The sequence below is a fragment of the Myxocyprinus asiaticus genome, chromosome 15 (assembly GCF_019703515.2).
Source record: "Myxocyprinus asiaticus isolate MX2 ecotype Aquarium Trade chromosome 15, UBuf_Myxa_2, whole genome shotgun sequence".
Taxonomy (NCBI): domain Eukaryota; kingdom Metazoa; phylum Chordata; class Actinopteri; order Cypriniformes; family Catostomidae; genus Myxocyprinus; species Myxocyprinus asiaticus.
This window is the reverse complement of record NC_059358.1, coordinates 7,180,117-7,204,541: the sequence shown is the minus strand read 5'-3', so window position 1 is coordinate 7,204,541 and position 24,425 is coordinate 7,180,117. Positions and strand designations below refer to the sequence as shown.

Sequence of the window (24,425 nt, the reverse complement as noted above, 5' to 3'; positions counted from 1 at the left end):
TACTAATATGACTATGAACAATTACCTCTTGTTCTTGTGGCATTGAATGAATAACAACAACAACAACAACAACAATAATAATAAACCGTACAGTGAACTAATTCATATGCATGAGTGTGTGTGTGTGTGTGTGTGTGTGTGTGTGTGTGTGTGTGTGTGTATAAATGTGTTATGTGTGTGTTATTTATATATATATATATACAGAGTTGGGGAGCAACGGAATACATGTAACGGATTTACGTATTTAAAATACAAAATATAAGTAACTAAATTCCTCTACAGTTACAATTTAAATCATTGGTATTTAGAATAAAGTTACATTCAAAAAGTGTTTTGATTACTGAAGAGATTACTTTGTATTTTATTGTCATTTAATATTTAGTCCTTTCAGATGGAAAACATTTATACATATAAATGATGCGATCCAAAGTGCATTTGAACAGCGGTGAAACACTTTCTTATGATGTGTTACATTTATACGAGCAGACAGAGAAGTAAGTTTGAAGTAAGTTTGGAGCAGAAGAAATAGAAATAAACCTTGTGTAAATTGTCAACTTTACGCTAAGCTAAAATGCTATTTCTAGCCATTTTACATGCACATGTTACCAGGCACGATCATATTTTTTTTAAACAAGAAAATTCACATTAGATCATAATTTCTTTTTTTCTAGTAACATCTTTGATATTAGGGCAAAAATTGTATTCTTGATAATAATTTTTGTATTGTTTTCCTGTAAAAATATCTAAAAAACTTAAAACAAGATCAATTTGATTTATCTTGTTTTAGAAACAACACTACATAAGATATTTAGGTTTTTCAGAGAATGCATTTTTAACATGTGTATTTTGTCTTACTGTACTGGCAGAGTTTTTATAGTCAAAACAAGTGAAAAAATCTACCAGTGCTGAAGAAGTAATCCAAAGTATTTAGATTACATTACTGACCTTGAGTAATCTAACGGAATACGTTACAAATTACATTTTACAGCATGTATCAAAAGTAACCCTCCCAACCCTGTATATATATATATATATATATATATATATATATATATATATATATATATATATATATATATATATATATATATATATATATAAACTCAGCAAAAATGAAATGTCCCTTTTTCAGGACACTGTATTTTAAAGATAATTTTGTAAAAATTCAAATAACTTTATTGTAAAGGGTTTAAACAATGTTTTTCATGCTTGTTCAATAAACCATAAACAATTCATGAACATGCACCTGTGGAATGGTCATTAAGATACTAACAGCTTACAGACAGTAGGCAATTAAGGTCACAGTTATAAAAACACTAAAGAGACCTTTCTACTGACTCTGAAAAACACCAAAAGAAAGATGCCCAGGGTCCCTGCTCATCTGCATGAACGTGCCTTAGGCATGCTGCATGGAGGCATGAGAAGTGCAGATGTGACCAGGGCAATAAATTGCAATGTCCGTACTGTGAGACGCCTAAGACAGCACTACAGGGAGACAGGAAGGACAGCTGATCGTCCTTGCAGTGGCAGACCACGTGTAACAACACCTGCACAGGATCGGTACATCTGAATATCACACCTGCGGGACAGGTACAGGATGGCAACAACAACTGCCCGTGTTACACCAGGAACACACAATCCCTTCATGAGTGCTCAGACTTTCCGCAATAGGCTGAGAGAGGTTGGACTGAGGGCTTGTAGGCTTGTTGTAAGGCAGGTCCTTACCAGACATCACCGGCAACAACGTCGCCTATGAGCACAAACCCACCTTCGCTGGACCAGACAGGACTGGCAAAAAGTGCTCTTCACTGACGAGTTGCAGTTTTGTCTCACCAGGGGTGATGGTCGGACTCGCGTTTATCATCGAAGGAATGAGCGTTACACCGAGGCCTGTACTCTGGAGCGGGATCGATTTGGAGGTGGAGGGTCCGTCATGGTCTGGGGCGGTGTGTCACAGCATCATCTGACTGAGCTTGTTGTCACTGCAGGTAATCTCAAAGCTGTGCGTTACAGGGAAGATATCCTCCTCCCTTATGTGGTACCCTTCCTGCAGGCTCATTCTGACCCTCCAGCCTGACAATGCCACCAGCCATACTGCTCGTTCTGTGCGTGATTTCCTGCAAGACAGGAATGTCAGTGTTCTGCCATGGCCAGCGATAAGCCCGGATCTCAATCCCATTCAGCACGTCTGGGACCTGTTGGATCGGAGGGTGAGGGCTGGGGCTGGGGCTGGGGCCATTCCCCCCCCCCCCCCCAGAAATGTCTGGGAACTTGCAAGTGTCTTGGTGGAAGAGTGGGGTAACATCTCACAGCAAGAACTGGCAAATCTGGTGCAGTCCATGAGGAGGAGGAGGTGCACTGCAGTACTTAATGCAGCTGGTGGCCACACCAGATACTGACTGTTACTTTTGATTTCTGTTAGTCACATGTCTGTGAAACTTGTTAAGTTTATGTTAAGTTTAGTTATTTACACGTTAAGTTTGCTGAAAATAAAAGCAGTTGAAAATGAGAGGACGTTTCTTTTTTTGCTGATATATATATACAGTATATACTGAATGCATCATTCAGTCATCCCAAACGACAAATCCATCCTCATGAGCGCTATGAACAATAATTGGCAATAATTTACACCTGAATAATGACTCTGAGAAACTTTTTCAGCCATTAAATTGAAAATACATAGTAATAAAATAGGAAAATGATTTAGACCCATCAAACCTGACCAATAGAGAAACTCCTAGGTCACTAGTACCCGCCCACTTTAGAACTACGTTTGCTTATGTAACTTCTTTTCTACCCGCTACATTTCTACATGCACAACATTGAAACTAATAAACCTGCCTCATGTGACAGAGACGCGAAAACAGGATTTAAAACCTGCACACTCAGATGGACTGACTGACATGATCAACTTACATTTCAACCTCTTCAGCAGCTGCAGTACGTTAAGGTAAAGTTAGCAACAAACGTTAACGTTAAAGATTTGGACCACTAGCTACGCTAGCACGGTCATCTATTTGGCTTAAATCATGCATAGACTATAAACATGTATAAAGTGAATGTGCAGGGAGAGTAAAACTTTTGTATGGGATAAACCACTATGCCAAAGTTTCAGTTACAGACTTTAAACATTCAGTTTTGCAGCAGCGTCTTACTATTACTATTTTGCACTTTATTTTGCATTGAAACTGTGTTTCACTTTGTTTTTAGGTTCTTTGATTTCCATCATGTTGGTTCCTGTTTTGCTCCTCCTTCTGCATGCATCAGGAGGTTCCTCTTCTATCTCATGTTATGATGATCAGGGCAAACCTGTTGATTGGTTTGTATAGACACACACATTTCTCATTTTAAACAGCCAAGACTAAACATGCAGAATATTTATTCATAGTGCTAGCCTTCGGAAGTCCAGCAAAGCAATACATCATTGACCATCGTATTGGATATATTATGTTTTTGTCAATATCTTGTATCTCATACACGACATGGTGATAGCAGTGTAACATGCGATACTTCATCTAAAACTATTTTTAAAACCATTTTCTAAATGTTTATAATTATTATACATGCAGTTTTTATGATCTCATATAAACCCTTAAATGCATACATCTGGTCTTTAGTGACTCGGGACCTCATACCACCTCTTTTACCTCATCCATTTGTTGGAGTTATGCCCCCACTTTAGTATTCCTCTACCTTTCTCTTAATAGACCATTTCAAGGACTGTTCGTTGGTGACGTCAAGCGACATAATTTTCCATGAACATTTCCTGCTTGTTAGAACAGAGGATGTTTCTCAATGTGTGTTCTTATGTTCTCGTGGAATCGTGCTACGTCATCATCCACAGCCGAATTTCGAATCCAATCCTCAAGAACGCAGGAAATTACCCTGATGTGTCCTTGAAATCGAGGATGTATCGGATGGTGACTTGTGGGCAAGAACTCGGTACTACCAGGGGCGTATATTCCGGGGGGGGTAGGAGAGGAATCAAAGCAAGACAAGCATGTCACTAGTCCAGCAAAACATCACTGGTTTGATGATATTAATGCCGTCAATGGTGTGATAATGCCAGTAGTTCTCTCACTATATTCAAATGTGCTGTGACGGTTAATTGCACAACAGGAAGATTGCAGCACATCTGAAATCTCACAATAGATGCATTCTATGTCCTCCTGTCCTTCCGAGTTCATTCTTCCTAGGTAGCTTGGCAGGACTGGTCTTCATAAGAACACAAGTCCGTTCTCTGTGTTCTTAGAATTGAGAAACACCAAGAGACTATTTAGCAGAGACCGGCCACTTCTATTAAAATTAATGGGAGAAATTGGATTGCCCAATGGCAACCAATGGTCAACCACCTTACAGGTAAAATAGCCAATCACCTTTTAGATACAGAAATTGCCTGTCAATCAACTTGAGAACACGCATGCGCATTAGCTATACAAGATGGTATAATTGCATTTTTAGTGTAATCTGAGTTAAAGAAACACAATTTATTATACCAGTTGTGACAGAACGACACACCCTTCCTGTGGATCATCGCCGCCCCGCCTCTCGTGATGGGGCTCGCGTGATCTCAATGAAGAGCCTCATCACCGCTGCCTTTAAACACCGAGCGCGCCTGTCTTTACATGTCCAGGAACGGAGTAGGTGCAAGTTAGATGCGTCACCGGACTCGCACCCTGGAACCCTGGCACAAGTTGGAGCACGCGTCGCGGCCGGTGGGCCAGGATGCCGGGCTGCTATTCACTTCAAGTGTCAAGGCCCGGAGAAGCCGGACCGCTTGAGTGAATCCGCACAGTGTTGTCAGATTTTACTCCTTATTTGAAATATGTTCCGTTGAAAGGACTGACTTACCTTGAAAAAGAGACTTTGTGAAAGGATCCGGAAATACGTCTGGACCGTTCTAATTGATATGTTTTTGTTTACATTCTTGAAATGGTCTATAATGGTCTAACAATGGAAAAATTCCAAATTTAGGGAAAAAAATTCTAATTGTTTAATTACTAAAAATGTATAGGGTCTTTAGTGACCCGAGATATGTACTAGTGTCGCAAAATATATTTCCACTACTATAAATCAGATTTTTGTGATTGTTTCTTATCTATATAAGTTTACTATAACAGAATATATCTTTCTTTGTTTAGTACAAGACAAATGAGTGCCATATGTAAATTACTACTATATCCTGTCGATTTTCTGTGCAGTGGTGGTGAATTATCAGTATCCCATTTGCGTGTGCACAAACTTCTGCTGAACCCATTTGAAGAAAAACAGAAAAATATCTTGGCTCAGTAGGTCCATAAAATGCAAGTGGATGGCGATTTCGACTTTATAGCTCCAAAAAGAACAGGCAGTCAGCATAAACGTCATCCAAACGACTCCAGTGGTTAAATTAATGTCTGATAAAGAGAAACAATCGCTTTTGGTGCAAAAAAGATTAATATTCAAGTACTTTTTAACTATAAAGCATAGCTTCCAGGTTAGCAGTGGTATGCGCGTGTGACGTAATCACATTGGCATGTTCACCCGAGAACTGACGCATGTGATTCACAGCTGGAAGAGCAGCACTGTTTACAACAAAGTAGGAGGAACGCTGTACAGAAGCTTAGTTAGTTTTGGTTTAGATCTGTTCTTGTATCTGTCACGTATAACGTCCTCTAGCGGCCAGTAGGGGTCGCTAGAGGGCTGGACTTCTATTTTGAAATTTGATTTACCTGTTATTGCCTTGTCTTAGTTCATTTTCCCTTCCTAAATTGTTTACAGGTGTTTCTAGTTTGTGTCATTTAGTTCTGTGTATATATAGCCCTCGTGTTCTCCCTGTCTTTTTCTTGCATTGTTGTTGTATTGAGTTGAGTTTGGTGAGCCTTAGTCTTGTTTCTTTTGTGGTTCCTCTTGCTCTGGATTATTTTCAATAAAGAAGTCTCTGCAACTGGGTTCTAAAAACAGAATGCAAGACCCTACCATGAACCCAGCAGAACAAATTGGACAAATTTGCCAGGGATCCAGGTCGGCAGTGGAATACAGCTTGGAATTTTGGAGACTGGCATCTCAGACTATTATGCCGGAAAGGGCACTTATTCTGGTTGGTACTTAAAAATTCTTTAAGGGAGTCTGTGCCACTGGATTGCGATTCCATGTCACTGAGGGAGTTTATTACCAGCATATTGCAGGCAGACCAGCAGGGAGGTGGAGCAGCTTACCCAGAGACACCCTGTTCTCTCTTACCAGAGGTGGTAGGCTCTAAGAGGAGGAGGAGGGAAAAGCCCCCTTTATCAGTGGTCCCAGCTTCGGTAGTCCCAGCTTCAGTGGTCCTGACCTCACTGCCCAAGTCCTGCTTCACCCCCCCCCCCCCCCGCCCCCCGAGTCTTACACAGCTCCGCCCCCCATGTCTTCCATGGCTTTGCCCTCTGAGCTCTCCATGGCTCCTCCCCTAAAGTCTCCTGTGTCTCCTTCTCCTAAAACTCCTACTGCGACTCAACCCACTCAGTCTCCTGACAAAGCTGCGGCTCCATTCGCTCCTCCTGAGACTCAATTCCCTGAGCCTACTGCGGCTCCGCCCACTCCTCCCCCTGAGTTTCCACCCCCTGAGTCTCTGCTGCCTCCATCTCCCCAAACCCCCCGAGTCTCCATCTCCTGCGACTCCATCCGCTCCACCTCCTGAACTGCATACTGCTCCTCCTCCTGCGGCTCCACCTCCTGAGATGCCAACGGCCCCGGCCCCTGAGATTCCAACATGCCCTTCTGACTTGTCGCGCCCTGTTTCACAGCCCAGGCCTCCTCCAAGGCCTCCGGACCCCGTCCCCTTTCTGGAGCAGCCACCCAAACCACCGGATCTCGCTCCCTTCCTAAAGCCATGTCCCAGGCCTCCGGACCCCGTTCTCTTCCTAGTACCACCTCCCTGGCCTCCGAACCCCACTCCCTTCCTGGAGTCACCTCCCTGGTCTCCGGACCACAACCCCTTTCTGGAGCCGCCACCCAAACTGCTGGACCCATTCTTTCTTGTTTTGTTTTTGTGTTGACCATCAGGAGCCGCCCATTAAAGGGCTACTCTGTCACGTATAACTTCCCCTAGCGGCCAGTAGGGGTCGCTAGAGGGCTGGACTTCTATTTTGAAATTGTATTGCTGTTATTGCCTTGTCTTAGTTCATTTTCCCTTCCTAATTGTTTACAGGTGTTTCTAGTCTATGCAATTTAGTTCTGTGTATATATAACCCTCATGTTCTCCCTCTCTTTTGTCTTGCATTGTTATTGTGTTGAGTTTGGTGAGTCTTAGTCTTGTTTCTTTTGTGATTCCTCTTCCTCTGGATTATTTTCAATAAAGAAGGCTCTGCAACTGGGTTCTAAAAACCCTCTAAAAGTCACCGGACTATCTCTGTGACAGTATCTGTATGTTTTTTACAATGGTCCATTTGTGTGCTTATCCTGGATGTCTCAACCGATTTATAGTTAAAAAGTACTTAAATATTTATATTTTCACACCAAAATGGAATTAAAATATTAATTTTACCGCTGGAGTCATATGGATGAGATTTATGCTGACTGTCTGTTCTTTTTGGAGCTTCAGAAGTTGAAATCACCATTCACTTGCATTTTAAGGACCTACTGAGCTGAGATATTCTTCTATGTTTCTTCAAATATGTTCAGCAGAAGAAGGTCATATACACCTGGGATGGCATTAGGGTGAGTAAATGATGAGAGAATATAAATTTTTGGGTTAACTATCCTTTTAATATACATTTGACATTGCTATTTGATGAAGCAACATGGAAGCAAACTGTAGCAAGTGTAACACGTGAACAGTATGATATGGCTATTGACATTTGGGTGTGCTACTGAAATTCTGTAGGATGTATGACTATTTAGGATCAATAAGTGCCTGAGAAAATACATAGTGTAACTCAACATCCAACTGAGTCTCATAAAGTTTCAGTGTGAAAGTAATTAATATCATGTTTTGCATCATCTCTTTGATATATTAAAAATAAAATGCCAAAATTTTACAGGATAAATTTCATTCAATTATTTTCTAATTAATTAAAATGCTTTGAAAATGTTACACTATCTAGGCATTTTGTAGATCGTTTTGTGATGATATAAGTGCCGGGTCGCTGACGTATGTAATAATGTTTGCAAAACACCCATGCATTAAGGGTTAATTGAGCAACTGCATAGAATATTTAAAGTTCTAGAAATTAATTTGACACACTGCAGGACTATTAAGTAATCTGCAAAGAACCTTAAAGGTGATTAAAAATGTTGAAATACCTCTAAGAAATGGTGACCAATTATCAGCCTCTTTTATATATATATATATGTATACTGGCGGCCAAAGGTTTGGAATAATGTACAGATTTTGCTGTTTCGGAAGGAAATTGGTACTTTAATTCACCAAAGTGGCATTCAACTGATCACAAAGTATAGTCAGGACATTACGGATGTAAAAAAAAAAAACCAGCACCATCACTATTTGAAAAAAGTCATTTTTGATCAAATCTAGACAGGCCCCATTTCCAGCAGCCATCACTCCAACACCTTATCCTTGAGTAATCATGCTAAATTGATCATTTGGTACTAGAAAATCACTTGCCATTATATCAAACACAGATGAAAGCTATTTGGTTCGTTAAATGAAGCTTACAGTGCATCTGGAAAGTATTCACAGCGCTTCACTTTTTCCACATTTTGTTATGTTACAGCCTTATTCCAAAATGGATTAAATTCATTATTTTCCTCAAAATTCTACAAACAATACCCCATAATGACAACGTGAAAGAAGTTTGTTTGAAATCTTTGCAAATTTATTAAAAATAAAAAAACGGGAAAAAATAAATCACATGTACATAAGTATTCACAGCCTTTGCTCAATACTTTGTTGAAGCACCTTTGGCACCAATTACAGCCTCAAGTCTTATTCAGTATGATGCTACAAGCTTGGCACACCTATTTTTGGGCAGTTTCTCCCATTCATCTTTGCAGGACCTCTCAAGCTCCATTAGGTTGGATGGGGAGCATCGGTGCACAGCCATTTTCAGATCTCTCCAGAGATGTTCAGTCGGGTTCAAGTCTGGGCTCTGGCTGGGTCACTCAAGGACATTCACAGAGTTGTCCTGGAGCCACTCCTTTGTTATCTTGGCTGTGTGCTTAGGGTCATTGTCCTGTTGGAAGATGAACCTTCGCCCCAGTCTGAGGTCCAGAGCGCTCTGGAGCAGGTTTTCATCAAGGATGTCTCTGTACATTGCTGCATTCGTCTTTCCCCTCGATCCTGACTAGTCTCCCAGTTCCTGCCGCTGAAAAACATCCCCACAGCATGATGCTGCCACCACCCTGCTTCACTGTAGGGATGGTATTGGCCAGGTGATGAGCGGTGCCTGGTTTCCTCCAGACATGACGCTTGCTATTCAGGCCAAAGAGTTCCATCTTTGTTTCTCATGGTCTGAGAGTCCTTCAGGTGCCTTTTGGCGAACTCCAGGCGGGCTGTCATGTGCCTTTTACTGAGGAGTGGCTTCCGTCTGGCCACTCTACCATACAGGCCTGATTGGTGGAGTGCTGCAGAGATGGTTGTTCTTCTGGGAGGTTCTCCTCTCTCCACAGAGAAATTCTGGAGCTCTGTCAGAGTGACCATCGGATTCTTGGTCACCTCCCTGACTAAGGCCCTTCTCCCCCGATCGCTCAGTTTGGCCAGGCGGCCAGCTCTAGGAAGAGTCCTAGTGGTTCCAAACTTCTTCCATTTACGGATGATGGAGGCCACTGTGCTCATTGGGACCTTCAATGCTGTAGAAATCTTTCTGTACCCTTCCCCAGATCTGTGCCTCGATACAATCCGGTCTCGGAGGTCTACAGACAATTCCTTGGACTTCATGGCTTGGTTTGTGCTCTGACATACACTGTTAACTGTGGGACCTTACATAGACAGGTGTGTGCACCTTTCCAAATCATGTCCAATCAACTGAATTTACCACAGGTGGACTCCAATCAATTTGTTGAAACATCTCAAGGATGATCAGTGGAAACAGGATGCACCTGAGCTAAATTTTGAGTGTCATGGTAAAGGCTGTGAATACTTATGTACATGTGATTTTTTTTTTTTTTTTTTTCATTTTTTATTTTTTATTAAATTTGCAAAGACATTGTCATTATGGGGTATTGTTTGTAGAATTTTGAGGAAAATAATTAATTTAATCCATTTTGGAATAAGGCTGTAACATAACAAAATGTGGAAAAAGTGAAGCGCTGTGAATACCGGATGCACTGTAACATTGTCTTTGTGTTTGTTTTTGAGTTGCCACAGTATGCAATAGACCAGCATGTCTTAAAGTCAATATTAGGTAAAAAATGGCTAAGAAGAAACGGCTTTCTCTAGAAACTCGCCAGTCAATCATTGTTTTGAGGAATGAAGGCTATACAATGCTTGAAATTGCCAAAAAACTGAAGATTTCATACAAAGGTGTACACTAAAGTCTTCAAAGACAAAGGACAGCTGGCTCTAACAAGGACAGAAAGAAATGTGGAAGGCCAGATGTACAACTAAACAAGAGAATAAGTACATCAGAGTCTCTAGTTTGAGAAATAGACGCCTCACATGTCCTCAGCTGACAGCTTCATTGAATTCTACCCGCTCAACACCAGTTTCATGTACAACAGTAAAGAGAAGACTCAGGGGTGCAGGCCCCATGGGAAGAATTGCAAAGAAAGCCAATTTTGAAACAGAAAAAAAAAGAAAAGGTTAGAGTGGGCAAAGAAACACAGACATTGGACAACAGATAATTGGACAAGAGTGTTATGGAGCTTAACCCCATTGAGCTTTTGTGGGATCAGCTAGACTGTAAGGTGTGTGAGAAGTGACAGCCACATCTATGGCAAGTGCTACAGGAAGCATGGAGTGAAATGTCCAACTGACAGCTAGAATGCCAAGGATCTGCAAAGCTGTCATTGCTGCACGTGGAGGATTTTTTGATGAGAACTCTTTGAAGTAGTTAAAGAAGTTCTGAATTTATTTTTCAAATTGTAATAGTAATTTTTCATGTTATTAATGTCCTGACTATGCATTGTGAACAGTTGAATGCCACTTTGGTGAATAAAAGTACCAATTTCTTTCCATAAGAGCAAAATCTGTACATTTATTCCAAATTTTTAGCCACCAGTGCATATCCAGATTGTTTTATATTATATACTGTAACTAGTTACTATATATAATATAAAATTATTTGGATTAGTGTGATATAATCATATATAACAATAACATTTTATTCTGTTGTGGTAAAGTATAAATATACTATCAAGACTGGATAACCTACTTTATACTGTTATTTGTTATATACCGTATATAAATATTTATATAAAGTTTTGTTGTAGCATTTCTTATTTGTACATTGCTTTGGATAAAAGCGACTGCAAAATTAGTAAATGTGGTATGTTTCTTATGTTCCACACACTAATATGAAATAAAAATTGTCATGAGGATATTTTCCTCTTTTCTCTCTCTCTTTCCAGGTTTTACCTCTACAAACTCCCACACCCCCATCATGAGCCTGTAGAGGAGGGCCTGAAGTATCTGTTCATGGATGGAGAGAGTGAGGGATGGATGAATGGCCACACTTTAGTTAATGACAGTCAAAGTGCTGTTGGGAAAACAGTAGGGCCTTTATATGAGGTACATTTCACCCTATTTATTTATGCTATTATGGAAACATAATTTGCTATTACACAGCTATATTCTGATTAAATAAATTACAAAAAAAAGTCGTTTTACTTGAACATGCTGTTGTTTTTCTTTACAGAACATATATTTTCATTACCAGTCATTTTATGATTTAAAGATTTCAGGATCAGTGATTTTTAGAGAAGCTTACTCTGCTTATTCACTTCTGTAATCTGCCCATTTTGCCCATTTTGGAGAACTATTACAAACTTAGGCAGCATTTACACCGCAAAGCCTAATGCTCAGATCTCACCATAATTCACAATAAAAGAGGAAATTAATAAGCTCACATGCTTCTCATAAGGCCTCAGATCTGCTTTTACATTCAGTTATATTTGTTATCCCTTGCAAAAAATCTAGAGTTCTGGAAAACTAGCCGCAAACTTGCCACAAATTTGCCACTCTTTATTTTCACATGCAAATGAGCTTGTGATTCGCTGCAAATGTTTGCCAGGAGTTTGCAGCTCTTCACCGGTACTGGTGAACCTTCAGCAAACCTTTGGCAACAATGGACAATTTGCTGCAAGTTTGCCACAAGCTAGCTAATTTGCATGTGAAAATGATCAGTGGAGAATTTGCGGCAAACTTGCCATGAACTTTTGAGTTTTTTGTAAGGGATATTATATTAAGCTTTGAACAGTTGAGTTTTTTTCCAGGGCGGTGATGTTGGATACATCTTATATAATGACCAACCACCAGAACAGAGGAGTTTAGGAGATGTAAGCAGGACTTGTGGCCACACCAAAGGTGCAGTTTTTTTTCTGCTTTTAACCATTTAAGTTTTTGTTGAAACAAAGCAGACATTTACTGGATCCTGTTCATGTATACTTGTTTTATTTGTTCCAGGTGTTGTTGTGTTTGATAAGCAACAGGGCTTCTGGTTGGTCCACAGCACGCCTCATTTCCCCCCTCCCAAAACGGAGGGGCAGTTTTCTTACCCCAGTTCTGGTATAACTAATGGACAGAACTTTATCTGTGTCACTTATCCTTTGGAGCGATTTCAGACCATAGGTATTAATCCAATGCATTTTACAAAGTAGATGGTTGACTTGAAATTGACTTAAAATTGCCAACAAAAAGTATTTGGAAATTTGGCTACATTTTAAATGGACAAATACCATTGCATTAGATAGCAAAATATCAAACCAAGTAGCATTCATTAAAAAAAGAAATAAAAAAAAAGTAGCACAAGCACTATTTTCAAGCAAAACTTTTCAGAAAGAGACGTTTTTTTTTTTTAGCATTGAAATGGTGAAACAATAGATAAAGCATTCAAAATTAAGTAGTGTTTGTTGTATTTGGACACTTGGTGGTTGTCAGATGTTAGTGGAACATGTCCATAACTTGAGGGAACTGACTTCATATATTCACTGGAAATTGCCATGAGGTCAGCTGATTAAAAGTAGTTACAAAAAAATAGCTTAGTTCTGAAAAGAGAATATAGTTCTGAGAAAAGCTCTAGCATCTTTTGAAGCGTGACTCAAGATTTTCTCATGTATGTTTTAAAATTTCGTATATTGACATATGATAGAAGCATTGCTTGATGCAATGAAACATTTCTCACCTAACCGTTTCATCTTTCATATGCAATTTCTAAAGACAAAGCATTTATGGGATGCAGTTGCCATAGTAATGGTTAGAGTAATCCTTCTAACTGACACTGTAACCATAGTGACAACACCACTCACTTTGCTGTTCTCTAGGTCCATTACATCTTGTGTTGTAAATCACTATCAAACAGTGTAGTAGAGCAGGGGTTTTCAAACTTTTTGATGTCATGGATGTTTGGAGACAAGATGATCCCCTCGCAAGGGACCCACTTCCTAAAATAAATAGCCAGCTATATATTTTCATGTATACCGTCTCATTTCTATAAAAATAAACATAGTTGCTGTGATATTATAAAGACTAATGATATTATATAGATAATGTTGTTTTAAAAATGTAATTAAATGTTCTGCATATTTTCAAATATTCTGTGCCCTAGATAAACTTGTGCAGCAGTGTTCTACTGAGTTGACAGAAGATGTCAGTTGCAACAGATGTTTAATTGATGGTTTTATTTGCTCGCATCACTTACATCAGAATATCATTCTTAACCATGTATTATACTGCATTTTCTTAAAAAAAAAAATGGCCAAATGGCAAGTTGAATACTCAAACTCCAGTATAGTTTCTCCCTTGATATAACATGTCTGCAGAGGCAGAACATGAATGATCAGAGGCAGAGCTGTGTGGCTTTATAAAAGATTTGCGAATGCATAGGACACGTTCTGAGCATGCACACACCCTCCCTGAGAGCAGCGTAGTTTATTTAAGAGCCCGCGTCCGGTTTTGATTGAGAGCTTAGGATTTTGGAGCGAGCGGAGAGATCCGCGGTGGCGCAACCGGTACATGTTGTGCTCCCAACATTAACATTATTACAACGGCATTTATCTTCACGATCAATTTTTATTGTATTTATGTATCTTTTAATTTTACTTGGTGGAATTATCATCAATCTCCACGCCCCCCTTGACATGCTTTGGAGCACCCGGGGAGGCATGCCTTCCAGTTTGAGAACTGTGGCTCCAGAATAGGGGTTCTCAACGAGGGCGGTACCGCCACAAAGGGGGCTTTCAAAGGATGCCAAATTAGTAGAGAGGGGGGCGTTAGTTTACTAATGGGGGCAGTTATCAGTTATAATAATCAAATCTATCATCAAGTAAGGGAATGAAGTAGCAGGGTGTTCATCAAAAAAAGGTTGAGAACCACTGCTCTAGAGTATAACTTGGGCTTTTTGTTGGGAGAAACATCTAAACTGGTGACTTAAGCAAAAGTTTTCATTTAATCTCAGTTGAGACTCATTGAAATCCAGTAGAAACAATTAAGATATTAAAGAGATTTTCTTTGTTATTTTTCATTAATATAAGGCATATAAATATCTTCTACAGGTGAACAGTTGAAAATTAATCAGCCTCACATCTACGACTGCAGCATCCCTGATTCTTTAGCTGCTGATGTGCCCGCTATGAGACAGATCTGTAAACACAAACTGGGCAGATGGGAAAACACTTCCTCCTCTCCAGCCAATCGCAGCATCTCACTCACCTCATTGGCTGGAACAGAGTTCATTAGCTTTGCAAAGGGTGCAGACTTTGCCAATGGTAAGACTCCTTTTTAAAAACTGATGTAATGCCACACTTTAATGCAAGAAAGTATGTACTGTATATTGACCAAAAAAAAAAAATAATAATAAAAAAAATATATATATATATATATATATCAGTATACACCGATCAGCCACAACATTAAAACCACCTACCTAATATTGTGTAAGTCCCCATCATGCTGCCAAAACTGCGCCAACCCGCTATTCTTCTTACCACAATTGTAAAGAGTGGTTATCTGAGTTACCGTAGACTTTGTCAGTTCGAACCAGTCTGGTCATTCTCTGTTGACCTCTCTCATCAACAAGGCATTTCCGTCCACAGAACTGCTTACTGGAAGTTTTTTGTTTTTGGCACCCTTCGGAGTAAATTCTAGAGACTATTGTGTGTGAAAACCCCAGGAGATCAGCAGTTACAGAAATACTCAAACCAGCCCATCTGGCACCAACAGTCATGCCATGGTTCAAATCACTGAGATCAATTTTTTTCCCCATTCCAATGGTTGATGTGAACATTAACTAAAGCCCCTGACCAGTATCTGCTTGATTTTGTGCACTGCACTGCAGACACACGATTGGCTGATTAGATAATTGCATGGATGATTGTTGGTGCCAGACGGGCTGATTTGAGTATTTCTGTAACTGCTGACATCCTGGGATTTTCATGCACAACTGTCTCTAGAATTTACTCCGATTGGTGCCAAAAACTAAAAACATCCAGTGAGTGGCAGTTCTGTGGGCAGAAATGCCTTGATGATGAGAGAGGTCAACAGAGAATGGCCAGACTGACAAAGTCTACGGTAACTCAGATAACCGCTCTGTACAATTGTGGTGGTAAGAATGTCATCTCAGAATGCTATTCTGAGATGCGAGTTGGCGCTGTTTTGGTGGCACGATGGGGACCTACACAATATTAGGCAGGTGGTTTTAATGGTGTGTGTGTGTGTGTGTGTGTGTGTGTGTGTTTATGTGTGTGTTAGTTTAGTTAGTTTAGTTAGTTAGTTGAAGTCAGAAGTTTACATACACTTAGGTTGAAGTCATTTAAAACTCATTTTTTTAACCACTCAACAGATTTCATATTAGCAAACTATAGTTTTGGCAAGTCGTTTAGGTCATCTACTTTGTGCATGACACAAGTCATTTTTCCAACAATTGTTTACAGACAGATTGTTTCACTTTTAATTGACTATATCACAATTCCAGTGGGTCAGAATTTACATTCACTAAGTTAACTGTGCCTTTATGCAGCTTGGAAAATTCCATAAAATGATGTCAAGTCTTTAGACAATTAGCCAATTAGCTTCTGATAGGCTAATTGAAGTCAATTTTGAGGTCTATTTGAGGTGTACCTGTGGATGTATTTTAAGGCCTGCCTACAAACTCAGTGTCTCTTTGCTTGACATAATGGGAAAATCAAAAGAAATCAGCCAAGACCTCACAAAAAAATTGTGGACCTCCACAAGTCTGGTTCATCCTTGGGAGCAATTTCCAAATGCCTGAATGTACCACATTCATCTGTACAAACAATAGTGTGCAAGTATAAACACCATGGGACCATGCAGCCATCATACCGCTCAGGAAGGAGACGCATTCTGTCTCCTAGAGATGAATGTAGTTTGGTGCAAAAAGTGCAAATCAATTCCAGAATAACAGCAAAGGACCTTGTGAAGATGCTGGAGGAAACAGGTAGAAAAGTATCTATATCCACAATAAAACGAGTCCCACATCGATATAACCTGAAAGGCTGCTCCGCAAGGAAGAAGCCACTGCTCCAAAACCACCATAAAAAGCCAGACTGCAGTTTGCAAGTGCACATGGGGACAAAGATCTTACTTTTTGGAGAAATTTCCTCTGGTCTGATGAAAAAAATAAAATAATTAACTGTTCGGCTATAATGACCATCGTTATGTTTGGAGGAAAAAGGGTGAGGCTTGCAAGTCGAAGAACACCATCCCAACCGTGAAGCATGGGGGAGGCAGCATCATGTTGTGGGGGTGCTTTGCTGCAGGAGGGACTGGTGCACTTCACAAAATAGATGGTATCATGAGGAAGGAAAATTATGTGGATATATTGAAGCAACATGTCAAGACATCAGCCAAGAAGTTAAAGCTCTGTCGCAGATGGGTCTTCCAAATGGACAATGACCCCAAGCATACCTCCTAAAGTTGTGGCAAAATGGCTTAAGGACAACAAAGTCAAGGTATTGGAGTGGCCATTACAAAGTCCTGACCTCAATCTGATAGAAAATTTGTGGGCAGAACTGAAAAGGCGTGTGCGAGCAAGGAGGCCTACAAACCTGACTCAGTTACACCAGTTCTGTCTGGAGGAATGGGCCAAAATTCCAGCAACTTATTGTGAGAAGCTTGTGGAAGGCCACCCAAAATGTCTGACCCAAGTTAAACAATTTAAAGGCAATGCTAACAAGTACTAACAAAGTGTATGTAAACTTCTGACCCACTGGGAATGTGATGAAAGAAATTAAAGCTGAAATAAATAATTCTCACTACTATTATTCTGAAATTTCACATTTTTAAAAATAAAGTAGTGATCCTAACTGACCAAAGAAAGGGAATGTTTTCTACGATTAAATGTCAGGAATTGTGAAAAACTGAGTTTAAATGTATTTGGCTAAGGTGTATATGAACTTCTGACTTCAACTGTGTGTGTGTGTGTGTGTGTGTGTGTGTGTGTGTGTGTGTGTGTGTGTGTGTGTGTGTGTGTATATATATATATAATATAACAAATCTGTTCTGGTAATTTGTTAAAGAAATATTTCCCCCAAAAATGAACATTCTGCAATTATTTATTCACATGTTGTTCAAAACCCATTGGCTGAAAAAGAGAAAGACATGTCATATAATTCTCAGGCAGTTCTTTTCTATGCAATGACATAGTGACAACATCTGTCAAGCTCCAAAAAAGACAAACTTAGAACCATAAATAAACAGGGTTCCTGCGGATCCATAAAAAATCTTAAAATGACTTAAATTCAGTTTTCCAAAATAAAAAGTCTTAAATAGATTAAATGATACAACAGAAGTCTTAATTGTTATTTAAAGAGGTCTTAAATTTGGTGGCGGAAAGACAGGAATCGTGATATGACCTAATGTGATAATCAACCTTCAAAAGAATACGATTTAATTAAATAAATGTATGCGCTGCGTACTTCAAAGTGAACACACTGCACTTTATTTTCTCCAGGCACTCAGGGGCTTGTGTGTGTTTTCGGCTGTTGCAGAGCAGTTTACAATCATTGAGCCATATCAGAAATTTATGACAAACTATCACTAAAGATCAACTGTTAATGATAATTATGTAGTGTTGATGAAATATGACAATGTTTACTTTTAATTGTTCATATTGTAATACATTGTAGATAATTTTGGGAATGCACATTTTATATCCCTTATTTGTTTGAATGAGCAGCTGGAAGCAGTGAAGCGCAAACATTTCAAAATAAGAGTCCTCAGTGTATTTCAAAGTTAAAGTGCCTTTAATGTTAAAAGTTCCTGCTATTAATCAAATGGAATTCATAAAGTGCATCTGGAAATTAATTCAATTTGGACTCTTGTAGCCTCTATCTGTCCCTCCCCATCACAGGAAGAAAAGACTAAGAACATTTAATATAGGCTACCAATTTTTAAAAAACTACTGGCAGACTAACTGGCTTTCTTTCAACACATTATCGTATCAGCACAATCCAATATCTGTTGACCTCCAATTTGTATCTATTTATATAATGGTACATAAACCAATTTTAATGTGATATACTGTACATGTGAAAAACATGTACTGAGTATTTTAAACTTGCATATATCCTACCCTGTTTTACTGATAAGCAATTTTAAGGCCATGTTGAATGTGTGCCGCTGCCTGTTTAAGAAAGAGTCTGTGATACATGATGTATTTTGAGATTTTGATGGTTTGTTTTGGTATGGGGATATGGTATTAATTTTATTTGTTCAGGTCTTGAAAATTCTTACATTTGATTTTAAAAACTCTGCAGCAACCCTGATAAAAGTAGTCCAAATGACATGTATATATTTCAAGTCTTCTGAAGCAATTCGATAGCTTTGTGTGAGGAACAAACTGAAATTTAAGTCGTTATTCAGTGAAAATCTTACCCTCTGCTGAAGCGCAGTTTGTCATGTTGGGCGTCAATGACATCATAAACTGTAAGCAATAGCCACGGAAAACTGTTGTTGTATGAGGAAAGATGCATGCAAAATTTCTCCTTTTGTGTTCCACGCAAAAAATCACAGCATATGGGTTTGGAACAATATGGGAGTGAGTAAATAATACAGCATTTTTATTTCAATGGCCAAAATGTTCTTCTTTAAAAATTCTTTTTTTCACTGTTTTGTTCATCCTCAGACTTGTATCATTCCTGGGTGGCGCCCACACTGCAGTCCGACCTGTTGGTGCAGTTCTGGCGTCGCTCAACAGGCGTCCTGCCTTCAGACTGTTCTCCAAACTGGAAAGTCTTGAATGTAGATCTCATTTCTCTGGGCCAGAGCATCACCTTCAAGGCCACACAGGACCACTCAAAGTGGGCCATCAGTACCGGTGGCAGCCATGCAGGAAGTAGGATGTCTGGCGGGTGGGTCTGCGTTGGAGATATCAACCGTGACGAGGCGGAGGAGAAAAGAGGTGGAGGTACGGTGTGTCGTCAGGATGCTGTGGTGTGGAAGGCCTATCGCTCTGCCGCACTGCAGTGCGAGAACTGCAGCGGAGAAGTGCAGGCATGCGATAAAGCCATGCATTATCGCTAATGAACACATCAAAACCAAATTAATACAGAAAGACCATAGGTGTATGTGTCAAACGGGTATGATTTTGATTTGTCATCATTTACTCACCCTCATGTTTTTCCAAATTCGCAAAACATCTGCATTTGAGTTGCATGTAAGAAAAGTCATACAGGTTTGGAACAACATGAGGATGAGTGAATAATGACAATTTAAATTTTGGGGTGAAATATCCCTTTAGAAAGTCTATTTTAATATGTGTCTATTTGGAGGGTCCGGTTTTTCACAACAGTCTTATTGAAATAATTTGATGACAGTTATTCAGATAAAAATGTTTTGCACTGTAAATGCAATACTGTAAATGTATGATTAAAACCTTAAATCATCTCATGTCTCACAGCTCAAGCTGAACCTTCTCTAAAATTTGATTTTAACATGGTACAGTGTTGTGTTTTTGGGGAATTCTTACGCTATGATCAGATGATTTTTTTTAAATACAGAAGATACATGTAGGGTACTAAAAGTACAGGTATGTAATTGTTTCTATGTTATATAGAGTTTCACCTATCGCAGTGTTATTATGTCAGGCCTTGTTTGGCTGCTCATACAAACAGATTGCATTTAAGAATTACGTTAACATGGTTGAGGACAAAATAAAAAGCACCTTGCGGCACTTTTCCAATTTCAGTGCTTTTGCTTTTCACAATTTGAGTTTGTTTAAAAATATGCTAAAATAGCTTAGGCTGACCACAGGGCCCTTACAAAAAGTACAGGTGAACTTTGGTCTGGAAAGGACATATGACTTCAACATTTCATCTTCCTATGAAAACCATTTATAAACAGTTATGTTTAAGGCATTAATCAGGTCTGAAAGCTGTCAGTTGTATCAAAATTAAAGTTTATTGCAAGAATATGAGGTATGTAGTGCATAAACCTGTCAGAACACCGATCTGACGGTACAGGACTAAAGCCACAACATGCTTATCTGCGCAACACACCAGCACAACAGCGTTCCCAAAAGAGCACCCGATAATAAGGCACTTTACAAAGTCACCACAAACGAAGACTGAAATGAAATTGAGAAAACCCCTCTTCCTTGCTGTGAACACTTGTGTACCTCAGTTCCCATAGAGACGTCAACAGCATAGGAGTACAAGAGCGCAAGGTTCATCAGGGTCGAAACAACAGCGTAACACTGCAAATTTTTTTTTTTCTGGTTGATCATTGCATCCTGGCATTTTAAAGGTACAAAAACAATATCACAAGAACAGCTTTTTTTTTTTTTTTTAAATAAGTCATTCATTTTGGTTTAGGAAAACAGCCAGGCCTGGTGACCTGCAGTAAATCCAACACGATAATGGCTCTGGCTGTGTACCAAAACCTAGTGAGCTGCCTACATAGCTTAGCAACATGCAACGTAAAATTATTAAAATGGACCAATCTAATAAAAAAACATTTTATTGGAACATTTTACCCGATATTTATATACTCTTTGGATTTTATGGTTATTAGAGTATTGTCAAAGTGCTTTTTAATGTAAGTCAGTCCACTTGACAGTAACGTCTTGGTAACGCTCCCGGGCAGCTATTTTCTATGGATGGAGGCTGTAAAAGTACAGCTCCTATCTTCTAGAATGGGGAAAGACTGAAACCTCCTAAAGAGTTGGTCAAAAATTACAACCAAATAACATATTTCAAATAAGCAGTAAAGTCTAACAACAGTTATATCATAAATTGTGCTTCTTTACCTCAGATCACGCTAAAAAACTGTTTTGCCGGCTGGTGCATCTAATGCGCATGCACGTTCTCGAGTTGATTGACATGATGTCTATCCAAAAGGTGATTGGCTCTTTGACCTGTGAGTCGGGACATCAATTTCTATATCTGCCATGTTGGTAATTACAATTTATTCCATTCATTTTAATACAAGTGCTCCGTCTTGGGCTAAATTGTCACTGGTATCGTAATGTAGCTTAGCAATATGCTAACTTCAGACTCTATTAAAATGGACCAATCTGATTAAAAATGTACCATTTTGTGCAATATTTATATGCGCTATGTATTTTAATGCTTAGTAGAGTATAACATCGTTAGCTTAGCAAAATGCTAATGTCAAACTATTAAAAATGGACCATTTTACCTAACATTTATACGCGGGATAATGTGCTATGGATTTTTATGCTGATTAGAGTATTGTATCATGAGCTTAGCAACATGCTAAGGTCAAACTCTATTAAAATGGGCCAATCTAATTAAAATAACTTGCAATTTTAAGCAATATTTAGATGCGCTATGGATTTTAATGCCTATTAGAATATCACATCATGAGCTTAGCAAAATGCTAACATCAAACTATTAAAATGGACCAATTTAATTAAAAATGGACCATTTTACTTAGCACATTATCCCGCATATAAATATTATGGATGTTTATGCTGATTAGAGTATCGTATCATGAGCTTAGCAACATGCCAATGTCAAACTCTATTAAAATTGACCAATCTAATTAAATATTTGACCATTTTACCTAATATTTATATATGCTGATAAGAGTATCACATCATGAGCTTAGCAGCATGCTAAAGTCAAACTCTATTAAAACGGGCCAATCTAATTACAAAATTGCATTTTTAAGCAATATTTAGATGCACTATGGATTTTAATGCTTATTAGAATATCACATCGTGAGCTTTGCAAAATGCTAATGTCAAACTATAAAAATTAACCCATCTAATTAAAAATGGACCATTTTACCCTATATTTATATGCTCTATAAAGTTTTATGCTTATTAGAGTGTAATGTAGAGTGTTCCAAATCAGTCGTGAGGTTCCATTTCAGGTAGAATGAAATCTTTAGGGTCGTTCAACCGAACATAGTTTTGTACCCATCTGCGCTGTTTTTCTATGTAAACTAGACAAACATCTTCTGACTACTGCGCCGCATCTCACTATTCTTACTATTCTCTGTGTTCTTGCCGTTTTGTTCTATAATGTTGCACTGCATCTAGCTTTTTTAGCTCAAGAGTGTGTTCGGTCTTAACGGCCATTTAGAAGGCAGCTGCCAATGAAGGCAGTAGACAGCAAAGCAGCTCACAAGGTTTTGAAAGATTACATTTTACCACTTCATTCATTCTGTTCAAATATACAATGAGTGTGCACACTACCAGTTTGCATACTTTAAGATATTAGACAGTGGCAGTGTTTTATATATTTTTTTGTAGCTCATTTTTAGGTAGTTGGGCAGTTTTCAGTAAATTTTACATTTTGGTAGCCCATAGAGAAGAGCTCAGTGTTTGAAATGTTTATACAGGTGTAAGTACCTTCTTTGAGTGTTTATTATGTTTGGATTTTACCTGCTCTATATTAGTTTTGTGTTCATTAATAATGCAGTTTATAAACTAAAATGCTGTAACCAATGGACTAATAGCTGTAGAGGTAGACAGGGGAGTCCAGGAAATGCTGGCATCAGCGAAGGGTACTTGACTGTCATTTAAATTCACTGAAATGCAAAAATAGTGCAACATTTAGCTAACATCTTAGAGCCATTTCAACTAAGCTTTCACTCAAAATCCACCAATATTAGGACTAACAGAAAAATACTTTAAAGGGATAGTTCATCCAAATATGAAAATGTTATTTACTCACCCTCCTGTTATTCCAAACCCATATGACTTTCTTCAGTGGAGCTCAAAGGCCTTATTCATCATTCTTTTTCACTGTATGGAAAAATGTGCAATGTAAGTGAATGGTGACTGAGGCCACTGAATGGTCACTGATCTCCTTTTATGAAGCAAGCAAGTCAAATGGGCTTGGGATCTCCTTTTATGAAGCAAGTAAAATATACATGGTGAGTAAACTGACAATTTTCATTTTGAGGTGAACTATCTTATTTAATAGAATATCTTATTTAATCTTATCACAGTGCTCCAAATAAAATATATTGTGTCTTTTCTTTTGAAAGTACTTGGACTTGAATATTCTGTTTTCTTGTTAAAAAAGTGTCCGCACTAATCTTCGGCCCTTGGCTTTGATTCGTGGAAAGGTTGCGCTGGTTTCATTGCCAAGAGACGGCGACCCCGTTGGTGTGTTTCCTCCTCGCCTTTTTAATAGGAAGTCCACACTAGCTGATGACATGGCGTAAAAGACGTTTCCTGTGGGTGGTATTATTAACTCTGGTGGGGAAAGTAAGAGACAAATATTCATTACACAACCATAGAAAAATTAAAAGTAAGTTTGTTACCTTGACTTCTATAAAAAAAAGGTATTATGCAAAATGCAAATTTATGCACTTACTACATATAGTCTACACTTTGATGTCTAATTACTTAAAAAAAAAAAAAAACATTACAGCAACAAATCCCAAGGTTTTTTTTTTCTTTAGCAAGAACTATTAGATGTGTTAAATTATCCAACATACAATTAACCTACCATGAAAAGTGGCATGTTTGAAACACGTCAAATACATTGCATTCTCATCTGATATTTTCATAGTATATACTGTATATCAGTATATATGTCAAATATAAAATTTTCTAAATTTTTACACAACTTGTATAATATAGACATATACACCGATCAGCCACAACATTAAAACCACCTGCCTAATATTGTGTAGGTCCCCCTCGTGCCACCAAAACAGTGCCAACCCACATCTCAGAATAGCATTCTGAGATGCTATTCTTCTCACCACAATTGTAAAGAGTGGTTATCTGAGTTACCGTAGACTTTGTCAGTTTGAACCAGTCTGGTCATTCTCTGTTGACCTCTCTCATCACCAAGGCATTTTTGTCACAGAACTGCCACTTACTTGAAATTTTTTGTTTTTGGCACCATTC

The 24,425-nt window shown here is 38.7% G+C and overlaps 2 protein-coding genes across 7 annotated transcripts in view; one reads left to right on the top strand and one right to left on the bottom strand.

Annotated features, from left to right (window-relative positions):
* Positions 1 to 2,783: 2,783 nt before the first annotated feature.
* Positions 2,784 to 20,273, top strand: LOC127453176 (deoxyribonuclease-2-alpha-like). Of its 2 annotated transcripts, XM_051719398.1 has the most exons (7): positions 2,784 to 2,950; positions 3,211 to 3,319; positions 11,488 to 11,647; positions 12,352 to 12,442; positions 12,542 to 12,706; positions 14,629 to 14,841; positions 19,218 to 20,273. In XM_051719398.1, the coding sequence occupies exons 2-7, from the start codon at positions 3,228 to 3,230 to the stop codon at positions 19,613 to 19,615; spliced, it is 1,119 nt and encodes a 372-aa protein (XP_051575358.1). In that variant the 5' UTR covers positions 2,784 to 2,950; positions 3,211 to 3,227; the 3' UTR covers positions 19,616 to 20,273. The 2 variants fall into 2 exon arrangements, with proteins under 2 accessions (XP_051575358.1, XP_051575359.1); XM_051719399.1 differs by lacking the exons at positions 2,784 to 2,950; positions 3,211 to 3,319 and adding an exon at positions 7,573 to 7,677.
* A 199-nt stretch (positions 20,274 to 20,472) lies between these two features.
* The window catches only part of LOC127453104 (ral guanine nucleotide dissociation stimulator-like 2), a 48,620-nt gene continuing 44,667 nt past the window's right edge, over positions 20,473 to 24,425 (bottom strand). For 3 of the 5 annotated variants that reach the window (XM_051719210.1, XM_051719211.1, XM_051719212.1), the window contains one exon: positions 20,473 to 23,762. In XM_051719210.1, coding sequence (XP_051575170.1) covers positions 23,581 to 23,762 — 182 coding nt within the window. In that variant the 3' untranslated portion in view covers positions 20,473 to 23,580. The remainder of the gene's footprint in view (positions 23,763 to 24,425) is intronic. The other 2 variants (XR_007899364.1, XM_051719213.1) reach the window with 2 other exon arrangements.